The sequence below is a fragment of the Apostichopus japonicus genome, chromosome 22, assembly GCF_037975245.1.
Source record: "Apostichopus japonicus isolate 1M-3 chromosome 22, ASM3797524v1, whole genome shotgun sequence".
NCBI lineage: Eukaryota > Metazoa > Echinodermata > Holothuroidea > Aspidochirotida > Stichopodidae > Apostichopus > Apostichopus japonicus.
Window position 1 is genome coordinate 13,872,988 of NC_092582.1, and position 14,462 is coordinate 13,887,449.

At 38.0% G+C, this 14,462-nt stretch overlaps 1 protein-coding gene across 4 annotated transcripts; it reads right to left on the bottom strand.

Moving 5' to 3' along the window:
* Positions 1 to 838: 838 nt before the first annotated feature.
* On the bottom strand, positions 839 to 14,238 carry LOC139964348 (solute carrier family 35 member G1-like). Of its 4 annotated transcripts, none has more exons than XM_071965885.1 (3): positions 13,865 to 14,230; positions 8,835 to 8,922; positions 5,478 to 8,539 (listed from the first exon to the last, which is right to left on the bottom strand). In XM_071965885.1, exon 3 carries the CDS (start codon positions 8,490 to 8,492, stop codon positions 7,356 to 7,358), a length of 1,137 nt encoding a protein of 378 aa, XP_071821986.1. In that variant the 5' UTR covers positions 8,493 to 8,539; positions 8,835 to 8,922; positions 13,865 to 14,230; the 3' UTR covers positions 5,478 to 7,355. The 4 variants fall into 4 exon arrangements, with proteins under 4 accessions (XP_071821987.1, XP_071821986.1, XP_071821985.1 ...); XM_071965884.1 differs by having other exon boundaries at positions 8,835 to 8,925; XM_071965886.1 differs by lacking the exons at positions 5,478 to 8,539; positions 8,835 to 8,922 and adding an exon at positions 839 to 2,655 and having other exon boundaries at positions 13,865 to 14,238.
* Between the last annotated feature and the right edge of the window lie 224 nt (positions 14,239 to 14,462).

The window sequence follows — 14,462 nt, forward strand, 5'->3', positions numbered from 1 at the left end:
TTTGTATTCATTATATTTCATATTTTTGAATTTTCTTTTAGATTTTATATAACATTTGGCATTTTCTATTTTTCTCTTCGATTTTCATAACAATTGTACATTTTTGTACATTCATCTAGTATATTTATCTACGCCATTTGATATCTTATTTTCTTTTGAATGGTTTATTCTTTCTTTGTAGTTTGTTGTAAAGCGCAATCGAAAACTTTGTTGGGGTTGCGCTATATGAAATTCAATAAATAATAATATATATATATATATATATACATACATATATATAAATATAGATATGAGGCAACTGTAAGTCTGCACACTGTCTTTTTTTTCCTGTTTTGAAAAATTTACGCTCATAATCAATTCTTTGAACTAGATTTCATTTCCTGGCAGCTGCACTATGTATTGTTGAAGATTACTTGAGGTATGTTCTATGTGGCCTTTGACCTCTACGAATTTCGATAGAGTTCTTGCACATACCAAGCTGGAATAGCATTCCAAGTGTGAAGTTCAAAGAACAAGAACTTTTTGAATTATCATGTTTACAAGGTTCTCAGACTTACTGTTGACTTCAAATGACCTTTGACCTTCACAGAAAGGACTATGGTTCTTGTACTCAATAAAATGGATCCACATACCAAGTATGAAGTTAATCCACCATGATTTTTTTGAGTTACAGTGTTAACAAGCAGGTTTCACAGACACACACACCATCGCATAGATTCCTTAGCCTCCAGCAAGGAATCAAAAGGAAATTTGAAATGAAATTGTTCCCTGTTTTGAAATTCGAAGAATACCCATTTTGAAATATCTGTAGTATAAGTAGTAGATTGAAAGAGTACTGTGAAGGATGATAATTGTACATATAATCATAGTATCAAAGTATCAGCACTTACTTTAAAACCATAGTATCAAAGTATCAGCACTTACTTTAAAACATAGTATCAGCACTTACTTTAAAACATAGTATCATAGTATCAGCACTTACTTTTAATCACAGTATCAGCACTTACTTTAAAACATAGTATCAGCACTTACTTTAAATCATAGTATCAGCACTTACTTAAAACCATAGTATCAAAGTATCAGCACTTACTTTAAAACATAAAATCAAAGTATCAGCACTTACATTTAATCATAGTATCAAAGTATCAGCACTTACTTTAAATCATAGTATCAGCTGCACTTATTTTAAATCATAGTATCGGCTGCACTTACTTCAAATCATAGTATCAGTTGCACTTTAAATCATAGTATCATAGTATCAGTTGCACTTACTTTAAATCATAGTATCAGTTGCACTTACTTTAAATCATAGTATCATAGTATCAGCTGCACTTACTTTAAATCATAGTATCATAGTATCAGCTTTAAATCAAAGTATCATAGTATCAGCACTTACTTTAAATCATAGTATCAGCACTTACTTTAAATCAAACTTAAATTATAGTTTTAAATTTCTATCCATTCTCTAACATTAGTGTTCTGGCAACGTTTCCAACATTTCTGTTGGTTCCTCTGATATCCTTGATGACATCTGTGACAATCTTCTTGCCTTGGCTAAACCTTTCTTCTTTGAAATCCACATTTTCTTTAGTGAAGCTGTTATGGAGGCTGAAAGGACCAAGATGACCCCAAGAAATGCCCAAAGGTTCGGAGATACGCCAAAAATAAAAAATTCAAGAAGATATACAAACCAGACCTCGTTAGTGCGTTGTATCGCCACGAAGACGCTCTTCTCGAGCGAGAGGCTGTACGTGATCAAAATCTGTGCCAAGCAATTCAAAATGCCCATGCCTACCAATGCAATCCTCACCCAACCACACTTTGGGATCGACCATGCATCGATTGCTGTAGCAAGCAGTGCAGTGCCGAGTGAAGCAATAGTTGCATAGTATAGAACGATTTTGATGGAACTCACACGGAGTTGGCCCAGTTTGGAGATTGTGACGGTCGTTATGGAAATACAGACACAAGCGAGGAAGCTAAACATGGCACCGACGAACTGATCAGAGACATCGCCGCCATCCTCTCCACCCCCGAACAAAAATGGCGGTTGAGATATTAGAAGCACGCCACCGATGACCACACCTACCAACAGACCGTCGATAATTCCAAACGCTTCCTTGAGAAAAACTCTTCCGAAGACGCCGACTAACACCGGACTGCCGTAAAGGATGGCGGTTGCATCTCCAGCGCGGGTGAGGTACAAGGCGTAAAAAAAAGATATCAGCGCTACCATACCCAACAGACTCCGAGACACCAACAGGAGCAAGACCTTGGGGGACTCTGGTCGTGGAGATATCCCTCGATATGTCATGAGAGGAACTGGAAGGGCTAGTTGCAGGAAGAATCTGAGAAAGGAGACCTCCATCGCATGAACGTCATCCTTAACGACTTTGACAATTATGTAGTGAAAGGAGGATAATAGTGATGCTATTAGGACAAACAGAACCCCTCTGTGTCTGTAGATTCTCGTCCTTAAGGTCGGTGGGATTTCAACATCGTGTGATTCTCCGAGTACCGAGTCCGGACCCGTTGGCTGCGACTGCTGCCTTTCGCCAGGCTGATCCGCAAAAGATATCCTCTTGCTACGTTGTCTGTGGTCCAGCATCTTATTATGATGGTATCCTTACCCCAGGATGTTCAGGAGGAAAAAAGCTGTGGAGCAAAAGAAAGTTTTTTCCAATTCCAAATTGAGGAGATTTGAATTATTTCATGGCAGCTATCATATATTTTTTAAGGTATGAATATCAAGTCAATTGCCAGTAGTTTCCTTAACTCGAGTCGAGTCACTGTATTATCTCCACATGGCGAACGTTGTCAACCGGCTTACTAAAAATAAAAAAAAACGACTAGTTGGTTACCAGAAAAAACTATTGAAGAGACATATGATAGAGATCAATGTAACACTAATGGTACTAGGAAAAAAAACAAAGATTAAAAGAGAAACCGATATTAACTTACTTTTAAGCCAGAGGAGTGCAAACAATCATTGAGGTCTAGAGAATCTTGAAAGAGTAATCAAGCTGCACCTTACATTCCATCTCTGCTGCACTGAAAATGACAGATCTGTCATTTTCCCTGCTTCTCTACTAATAGTTCAGTAAATTCTAAACTATCCAGCTCAGGTGCCAATTACATGTAACGCGTACTGAGCCTTGTATTCCATCTAACTTTCCTGTACATGTGGCTGCAGCATGACTAGTTTTCAAAACGATAAATTTATGCACCGCAAAATTAGTTTTGACATTGAACAAGAGCCCAACGGGCGCTATGGTTTTCTGCCTAAACAATCCTTTTCATTTTTGCTTTTATGACTCTTTACAGGGAATGGCTGGAGACTACCAAAAGAAAAAAAAAAAATTCACAACACTGCTCATTTTGTACAACAGTAATGAAAACACTTGCACACAAATACTTTAGCATGTTTCATTGTATAGGTTTGTCAGTTATTTCTTACTTTAAAATCTTTTTCCTTTTTTAACTTCAAAGCACATAGCTTTACAACAGCTGTGGCAATGATACAAACCTACATTTGAGGGCAACCTGCTGAGTTGAAAAGTCCTTGCTTTGATACATTAAATGCATTGCACAGACTACTACTCAGACAAAGAGGTAATATTATTTGCTTATCAAGTGTCATACAGTTACAGTAGGCTGGCAGGCTGCCACAGTGTGTATATCCCCACATTTGCATGTACTTATAATTAGTAGGTTATATGTACCATTACATGTACTAGAATTGTGATAACAACCCGCATCATTGCAGAACTTGACAGCTACAATCGTCGACAAAAATAGATGGGACACCCACTCCCCGTATCAATGTTGCAGTTTCTGAGCGCTTTTGGCTACAACATTGAACGGGGGGAAGGGGGTGCGCTTAAACCAATATCGCTCGTTGCTGCTCATACTGTCCCATCATTTTTGTCGAGGATTCAATCGTCGACAAAAATAGATGGGACACCCCACTCCCCGTATCAATGTTGCAGTTTCTGAGCGCTTTTGGCTGCAACATTGAACGGGGGGAAGGGGGTGCGCTTAAACCAATATCGCTCGTTGCTGCTCATACTGTCCCATCATTTTTGTCGAGGATTCAATCGTCGACAAAAATAGATGGGACACCCACTCCCCGTATCAATGTTGCAGTTTCTGAGCGCTTTTGGCTGCAACATTGAACGGGGGGAAGGGGGTGCGCTTAAACCAATATCGCTCGTTGCTGCTCATACTGTCCCATCATTTTTGTCGAGGATTGTAGGTTTTCAGCTCTGAGGTACACACAGGGATGTGCTCAGGAATATTTGAGTGCAGGGCCGGTTTGCGTGGTAGTACGGTGATCTACGTCCTGGGGGAGGGGCCTCCTAAGGGTGGGGTGTCTTTACAAATGGCGCTATCTCTTTCCTATTCTGGACCTTTTGGGCCACGTATTCTCCCATATTTGGTAATGGTAAAAATTGTTAAATTAATCATCAAAAATAGTGCCAGACAGAAATGTCTAAAATACTGTTTGTGCTGGGTGTATTCAGATCTACCGGGCGCATCCACCGCCCGGTGTGAGCTGCACATCCCTGAACACGGTAACGTTTTCATGCTAAGAGCACAAATTTCTTAGGTTAGCAGTAATGACAATCTCTCTGATTTTTCATTTTTGTTTTGGACTCATCCTTCAATACACAGTTCCATTAAATTTTGATCGGATCTTGTAAAGGACCCTGAATGGGGGACTGTCCTGTGCAAGTGGAAGTTTCCTAAATTCCTGCGTGATTTAAACTTGCTGTGTAAGTCCAGCATATATTGGGTAAAATATTTCATGACGGGCTTAGAAAATACAAACATTTCCTCCTTTTAACGTAACAATTTTTGTCGTTTTCTTGAGGCTGCGTTGATGAAAAAGTGCATAAATAGGTTCTTACAACTTTCTTTTTTCTTTCAGTGCTGCTGCACATATGTCTTATATATTACACAAACTTACTGATCACAGGAAATAACCGTACACTACGATATGATGAGATCTTGATAAAAACACTATGAGAGTCTGGTCCCACAAGTACTAGAATTCGGTACAAGATTTCCAACCCCGCAGGGCTGTATACCATCTTCGAATGGTTGTGAATATCGGAGCAATTCTAGGCTTAAAGGGTGTGAAGACTCACGCAAAATTTATAGAATTTATAGAATTATTTGGCATCGATAAACCAGGTTTTTCGAATGATAAGCCAAGGCTTTTGATAAATCTATGGTTTATATATTATATATACATATATATATATATATATAAATATATATATATTATATATACATATATATATATATATATAAATATATATATATATACGAATATATATATAAGCATATACGTACATATATATATTTACATATACATACATATATATATATATACATATATATATATTATACATATATATAATACATATATATACATACATACATTATATATAAATATAGATATGAGGCAACAGTAAGTCTACACACTGTCTTTTTTTTTTCTTCCTGTTTTGAAAAATTTACGCTAATTATGAACATTACTTTACAACATTGTAATTTACAATATTCAACAAAACATATTTTCCTCCTCTTACAAACTCATGTTAATGAAACTGTACATAAAATCTGAATGGCAAGCTTGTTCAATATATTTTGACAGAGCTGATATGAAAAGTGAACATGATTTGTACTATAAAACACTACTAAGTGGCATTACCATCAGGCTTGTACTATACCTGAAGATACAAATGTGAGATCCTATAGGGTAACTCAGGTACCCAGCAATACTGATATTGCATCACCTGTCATCCTTATACTTTATAAAATGTAAACAAACCTGAGTGAGGATTGCTGGTTAAATATGTTGGGATTGCTCCTAGACCGTAGAGAAATGTTTCAATAAGGGTAAATTGTATTACATTGTGCACAAAGACCAGAGAAAAATGCCACTTAAAACTATCTGACTGATGTAGAGCATTTGAGAATAACCTATGACCCCTTGAAGCTCTGAGGTAGAAACTGATAAGTGCCTACAACCCACGCACACAGCAGAATCAATTCTTTGATTTCCTTTTCAATTCTTTCATTTCCTGGCAGCTACACTATGTATTGTTGAAGATTACTTGAGGTATGTTCTATGTGGCCTTTGACCTCTACGAATTTCAATAGAGTTCTTGCACATACCAAGCTGGAATAACATTCCAAGTGTGAAGTTCAAAGAACAAGAACTTTTTGAATTATCATGTTTACAAGGTTCTCAGACTTACTGTTGACTTCAAATGACCTTTGACCTTCACAGAAAGGACTATGGTTCTTGCACTCAATCAAATGGATCCACATACCAAGTATGAAGTTAGTCCACCATGAATTTTTTGAGTTACACTGTTAACAAGCAGGTTTCACATACACACACACCATCGCATAGATTCCTTAGCCTCCAGCAAGGAATCAAAAAGGAAATTTGAAATGAAATTGTTCCCTGTTTTGAAATTCGAAGAATACCCATTTTGAAATATATGTAGTATAAGTAGTAGATTAAAAGAGTACTGTGAAGGATGATAATTGTATATATATAACTTCTTCATAACCACATCCCCCACCAATCCATCAACCCCCCCCCCCCACTTACAAAATACAGTACACAGAGAAAACACTAGCTCTGCTACAGCAACACATATTGAGGGCTCAATAAAATCATGGTAAGACTGCAATTACTTTAAATCATAGTATCATGGTATCAGCACTTACTTTAAATCATAGTAACATAGTATCAGCACTTAGTTTAACGCATAGTATCGGCACTTACTTTAAATCATAGTAACATAGTATCAGCACTTAGTTTAAATCATAGTATCAGCACTTACTTTTAATCATAGTATCAAAGTATCAGCACTTACTTTAAAACATAGTATCAAAGTATCAGCACTTACTTTAAAACAAAGTATCATAGTATCAGCACTTACTTTAAATCATAGTATCAGCACTTGCTTTAAATCATAGTATCAGCACTTAGTTTAAATCATAGTATCAGCACTTACTTTTAATCATAGTATCAAAGTATCAGCACTTAGTTTAAAACATAGTATCAGCACTTACTTTAAATCATAGTATCATAGTATCAGCTGCACGTACTTTAAATCATAGTATCAGCACTTACTTAAAACCATAGTTTCATAGTATCAGCACTTACTTTAAATCATAGTATCAGCTGCACTTACTTTAAATCATAGTATCATAGTATCAGCTTTAAATCAAAGTATCATAGTATCAGCACTTACTTTAAATCATAGTATCAGCACTTACTTTAAATCAAGCTTAAATTATAGTTTTAAATTTCTATCCATTCTCTAACATTAGTGTTCTGGCAACGTTTCCAACATTTCTGTTGGTTCCTCTGATATCCTTGATGACATCTGTGACAATCTTCTTGCCTTGGCTAAACCTTTCTTCTTTGAAATCCACATTTTCTTTAGTGAAGCTGTTATGGAGGCTGAAAGGACCAATATGACCCCAATAAATGCCCAAAGGTTCGGAGATACGTCAAAAATAAAAAATTCAAGCAGATATACAAACCAGACCTCATTAGTGCGTAGTATCGCCACGAAGACGCTCTTCTCGAGCGAGAGGCTGTACGTGATCAAAATCTGTGACAAGCAATTCAAAATGCCCATGCCTACCAATGCAATCCTCATCCAACCACACTTTGGGATCGACCATGCATTGATTGCTGTAGCAAACAGTGCAGTGCCGAGTGAAGCAATAGTTGCATAGTATAGAACGATTTTGATGGAATTGACACGGAGTTGGCCCAGTTTGGAGATTGTGACGGTCGTAATGGAAATACAGACACAAGCGAGGAAGCTAAACATGGCACCGACGAACTGATCAGAGACATCGCCGCCATCCTCTCCACCCCCGAACAAAAATGGCGGTTGAGATATTAGAAGCACGCCACCGATGACCACACCTACCAACAGACCGTCGATAATTCCAAACGCTTCCTTGAGAAAAACTCTTCCAAAGACGCCGACTAACACCGGACTGCCGTAAAGGATGGCGGTTGCATCTCCAGCGCGGGTGAGGTACAAGGCGTAAAACATAGATGTCAGCGCTACCATACCCAACAGACTCCGAGACACCAACAGGAGCAAGACCTTGGGGGACTCTGGTCGCGGAGATATCCCTCGATATGTCATGAGAGGAACTGGAAGGGCTAGTTGCAGGAAGAATCTAAGAAAGGAGACCTCCATCGCATGAACGTCATCCTTAACGACTTTGACAATTATGTAATGAAAGGAGGATAATAGTGATGCTATTAAGACAAACAGAACCCCTCTGTGTCTGTAGATTCTCGTCCTTAAGGTCGGTGGGATTTCAACATCGTGTGATTCTCCGAGTACCGAGTCCGGACCCGTTAGCTGCGACTGCTGCCTATCGCCAGGCTGATCCGCAAAAGATATCCTCTTGCTACGTTGTCTGTGGTCCAGCATCTTATCATGATGGTATCCTTACCCCAGGATGTTCAGGAGGAAAAAAGCTGTGGAGCAAAAGAAAGTTTTTCCAATTCCAAATTGAGGAGATTTGAATTATTTCATGGCAGCTATCATATATTTTTTAAGGTATGAATATCAAGTCAATTGCCAGTAATTTCCCTAACTCGAGTCGAGTCACTGTATTATCTCCATATGGCAAACGTTGTCGACCGGCTCACTAAAAAAAAACGACTAGTTTATACCAGAACAAACTATTGAACAGACATATGAGAGAGATCAATGTAACACTAATGGTACTAGAAAAAAAGAAGATTAAAATAGAAACCGATATTAACTTACTTTTAAGCTAGAGGAGAGCAAACAATCATTGAGGTCGAGAGAATCTTGAAAGAGTAATCAAACTGCGCCTTACATTCCGTCTCTTCTGCTACTGAAAATGACAGATCTGTTAACTTCCCTGCTTCTCTACTTATAGTTCAGTAAATTCTAAACTATCCAGCTCAGGTGCCAATTACATGTAACGCGTAATGAGCCTTGTATTCTATCTAACTCTCCTGTACATGTAGCTGCAGCATGATTAGTTTTCAAAACGATAAATTTATGCACCGCAAAATTAGTTTTGACATTGAACAAGAGCCCAACGGGCGCTATGGTTCCTTGCTTAGTGGAATATTGAAGTGTTGTATGTCATCACCCAATATCAAAATATTTATGCCCACATGTACTGTACAAGCAATTAACCAACATCTGTTAATTGCAAATTTGGATATTATCTGATTTAAGGTTATGGAGTTATTGCAAGTTTAACATTTTCGTGCCTCCCAGGCTCCCAAAGACATTAGCCCTGATAAAATGTTAAACCTCCAAATATTGAGTGGCAAAACATGTGGGTCCAAGTGGTCACAAAAATATTGAGCCCCACAAATTTGGGCCCAAAGAATGTCTCCTAAAATGCAATTAAGGTGTAAAAAATTTGGGCCCAACCGGCCGGAATTTGCTTGGGCCCAGATGGCCTACGTGTACCAACTATAAACCAACAACTGTACAACCAAGTTTGGCTACACTCCGACTTAAGGTTGCAGAGTTATTGCAATTTAAAAAAATGTGGGCCCCACAAAGTCGTGCTCAAAGAATGTGTCCCAAAATGCGATTGAGGTGGAAATAAAATATGCCCCCCCCCCCAGCACAAAGATGAGCCCATAGTTTTTTGGGGCCCAGATGGTGCCAACAAAATTAGGCTTACATATCACAGCTATTAAACAACAACCGTACACCATTTTGTTTACAATCTGACTTTTGGTTGCAGAGTTATTGCAATGTAAAGATTGTTTACAGGTTTTACACCATAACCTCATTCATATTCATAAGGTATGCGCCAAAAACTATAGGGCACATCTTCCCACTATAATACATCTGCAGTACATAGCAAGTACAGTATGACAAACATCCATTACTCTGTTGTTGAGGTACAGTATTGCAGACCCAAACAAGAGTCACAGACGCACACACATACACGCGCCAACCTGTCTGTATTCATAAGGTATGCGCCAAAAGCTATAGGGCACATCTTCCCACTATAATACATCTACATAGCAAGTATGACAAATATCCATTACTCTGTGTTGAGGTATTGCAGACCCAAACAAGAGTCACAGACGCACACACATACACGAGCCAACCTGTCTGTATCTATTCCTTTGCTTTCAGCAAGGAACCAAAAATACTGTTATCAGTTTCGATTGTATTTCTATCTTTAATTCAAATGTTTGAGAAATTACCCTTTAAACAGCTATAAGGCTCGTCAAAATAGAGTGGCTGGTTTATTTCAACACACAAACTGATCATTAGGACAGTTTCTCAGATGGAGCACCTATGCTTAATTGGAAATTTCACGTTAAGACTTTAATAAGTGTTCCGAAAGAACAAACAAACTGTGCAGAATACAATGCATTAGAAATCTGCAAAGGGCAAATATACTATACAAATATGTGCTGTTCATACAGTTAAGAGAACATGCTTTGGATGAATATTTAGATTTTAAAATACACAATGCATTAACTTTAACATTTAGGACTGCAAGAAGGAACTGACACGGTCCTGAATTGAGCATTACTGTAGATGAATATTCCAGAAATTTAAAATCTTTTAAAAGTTGATATAGATCTTCAAAACCAGAACAACTACTGTAATATTATGAAGCACTCAAGTCCCACCCCCCCCCCACCCCTCTTGAATTGAAATATCATGAAAGATATTCTGCCTAACAATCCTTTTCATTTTTGCTTTTATGACTCTTTACAGGGAATGGCTGGAGACTACCAAAAACAAAAACAAAATTCACAACACTGCTCATTTTGTACAACAGTAATGAAAACACTTGCACACAGATACTTTAGCATGTTTCATTGTATCTAGGTTTGTCAGTCATTTCTTACTTTAAAATCTTTTTCCTTTTTTAACTTCAAAGCACATAGCTTTACAACAGCTGTGGCAATGATACAAACCTACATTTGAGGGCAACCTGCTGAATTGAAAAAGTCCTTGCTTTGATACATTAAATTACAGAAATGTTGACCTCTGACCTAGCACGATTAATAACACAGTTTCAAAGTGACAGCTGTACTCCTAACTAAACTCAGTGTAACCAACAACAGACATGATCACAGTATGATACAGTACAGTTTGCCACGATAAGCTATTTACTGTAGCTATTGAAACCAGCTGGACCACTAAAAAGGGAAGTAATAATGATTTTCTACTGTTACGTAGGAGGAACTTCATAGTGGGCAGCATTCAGTTTGGCTTTAGGCATAAGTCAGCAGAAACGGTGAATTTTTGGCCAGTTTAAAAAAAAAAAAAAAAAAAATTATTATAAATTTAGCATATTGACTGAAGGAATCTAGTACTTCTTTCATTTACCTCGAGGAGGGTAGAGAATGGTTCCCACATATAATGAAATGATACTAACAGTATTTATCTAGCATTGCTGAGTTGCCTAAACACAATGCTTCGCCTGACATATCTAGTGTCTTTACTAGGATTTTAAAAGCTACCGTACCTTTCATCAAGGACAAAATATCTCAATGCATTGCACAGACTACTACTCAGACAAAGTGGTAATATTATTTGCTTATCAAGTGTCATACAGTTACAGTAGGCTGCCACAGTGTGTATATCCCCACATTTGCATGTTCTTATAATTAGTAGGTTATATTTACCATTACATGTACTAGAATTGTGATAACAACCCGCATCATTGCAGAACTTGACAGCTAGGTTTTCAGCTCTGAGGTACACACAGGGATGTGCTCAGGAATATTTGAGTGCAGGCCGGTTTGCGCGGTAGTACGGTGATCCACGTCCTGGGGGAGGGGCCTCCTAAGGGTGGGGTGTCTTTGCAAATGGCGCTATATCTTTACTATTCCGGACCTTTTGGGCCACGTATTCTCTCATATTTGGTAATGGTAAAAATTGTTAAATTAATCATCAAAAATAGTGCCAGACAGAAATGTCTAAAATACTGTTTGTGCTGGGTGCATTCAGAACTACCGGGTGCATCCACCGCCCGGTGTGAGCTGCACATCCCTGAACACGGTAACGTTTTCATGCTAAGAGCACAAATTTCTTAGGTTAGCAGTAATGATAATCTCTCTGATTTTTCATTTTTGTTTTGGGCTCATCCTTCAATACACAGTTCCATTACATTTTGATCAGATCTTGTAAAGGACCCTGAATGAGGGACTGTCCTGTGCAAGTGAAAGTTTCCTAAATTCCTGCATGATTTAAACTTGCTGTATAAGTCCAGCATATATTGGGTAAAATATTTCATGACGGGCTTAGAAAATACAAACATTTCCTCCTTTTACCGTAACAAAATTTTGTCATTTTCTTGAGGCTGCGTTGATGAAAAAGTGCATAAATAGGTTCTTACAACTTTTTTCTTTCAGTGCTGCTGAACATATGTCTTATATATTACACAAACTTACGGATCACAGGAAATAACCGTACACTACGATATGATGAGATCTTGATAAAAACACTATGAGAGTCTGGTCCCACAAGTACTAGAATTCGGTACAAGATTTCCAACCCCGCAGGGCTGTATACCATCTTCGAATGATTGTGAATATCGGAGCAATTCTAGGCTTAAAGAGTGTGAAGACTCACGCAAAAAGGAACGTCTAATGCCTGTCTTCTGACCTAGTTTGGAATGAGGTGTAACAGAAGTGTTAGACACCACCATCGATCCCAGAAAATACACACAAAGCTTGCTACCATCGGTAATGAGATACCGACTGTAGTCAGTACATACAGCTGCGGTCAATACCCACAACAAAGTGTACAAACAATACAGCGATGAACATCTCAGGTCCGGCTAAAGATAACAAGGTATCACGTTTCATTACTATCTGAACTTTGTAGCGACAAGAGAAAAACTTCACTTGCAACCCATGGAAAGTTAACTTTTTGGGGCGAGTCTTCAATGCCTTTAACAAGTACGTCAGACCTAACTTTTCAGTTAACTTTGTATTAGCTACTAAAGCTGACACTATTTTGTCTATTCAAGTGATTATAAGCAATGTTAGCAGAGGTTTGTATAGCCCTTGGTATAGAGGTACAGTAACACTACAGTTGTATACCTTTCTTAGTTCTTAGGCTCTTAAGTACTATTATTAAACTAGTCCATCTCTGGGCTGTAATCTGTAAATTATTAATTATGGTTCCATGTGAGAACTAACCTACAACACTCATGAGTGGACAGCTTCCAGATTTATGCCATATTGTGGCAGTACATCTTTTCTTGAAGTTAAATGGCTGAAACAGCAGACTTCTAGTTCTAAGTTCAATGTACTTAGCCAGAGGTATTGCTACCAGCTGTACAGATATATTTAACACTAAGTTATGCGTAGTTAATGCAAAGTTACGGGACCACACTTAGGCTATGTCTGGAAGATATGGTAACCTAGCTTATATTGAGGGGTGAATTAAACAGGCATAAAGAAAAATTTCAAGCCCGATTTAACTAAAAAAAAGGTCTAGCTTATTGCGTTTTGAATATAGCCTCCTAGTCCTACACTAGCCTTATATAACGTTGGACATAGGCATAAGTAAGTTACCAGCTCTTATTCTATTATTAATTATTTATACTTGATAATAATCTAGCTGTTATTTTATGTGGGGATTGTTCACTGGTGACATAGGGCATAGGCCTAACGTCAGGTCTACACAGTGAATCACAATCACAATGATCTGGCATACTTATTCATCGGAATTAACTTGCTGGTAGTGCTAGTAGTAAATAAATGGCGGACAGTACTGACGACGGTTTGTTGTCGACGTGTAATGTGTACAGATCAAGGTCTACTTACATTTGAGTCGAGCAAAGGATTCAGGTAAAAAACTTTTAGACGTAAAATAGTATTCCGTTCGTACTACGCCAGCTGCCGCTGGCCTGTTGTATACCAGTATCTGATGTCGGCATCAGGGGTTGCAACTTTGAACTTCTCCACAAAGGGTAGATAGTAGGCCGTGGCTATTCTTACAACTAGTTGTAACAATTATTTATAAACTATTCTTACGACATCGGCGAATTCATGCGAATTCGAAGTAAATGAAGCAACTGCGCATGTAGTAGGGGTAACCCTAACTCTAACTCTAACCCTCAATCCAACTCTAACCCTAAACCTAACCCTAACCGGAAATTATTGTTGCTAAGTCTCGTCGTAAAAATAGTACTCCTAGTTGTAAAAATAGCAACTGCGCATGCGCAAAAGGGAATTCATTGTTACAACTGGTTGTAAGAATAGCCACTTTGTAGATAATAACATGTAAATCAGTTGCGGTGTGACTGCAGTCTAGAATCTATCGAAGCCTATAAGAGCCTTTACAATGGAAATTTATTATTAATAATTAACAAATAACATGATGGACGCCGATATAACTTTATGTCAGGCGCGTAGCCAAGGG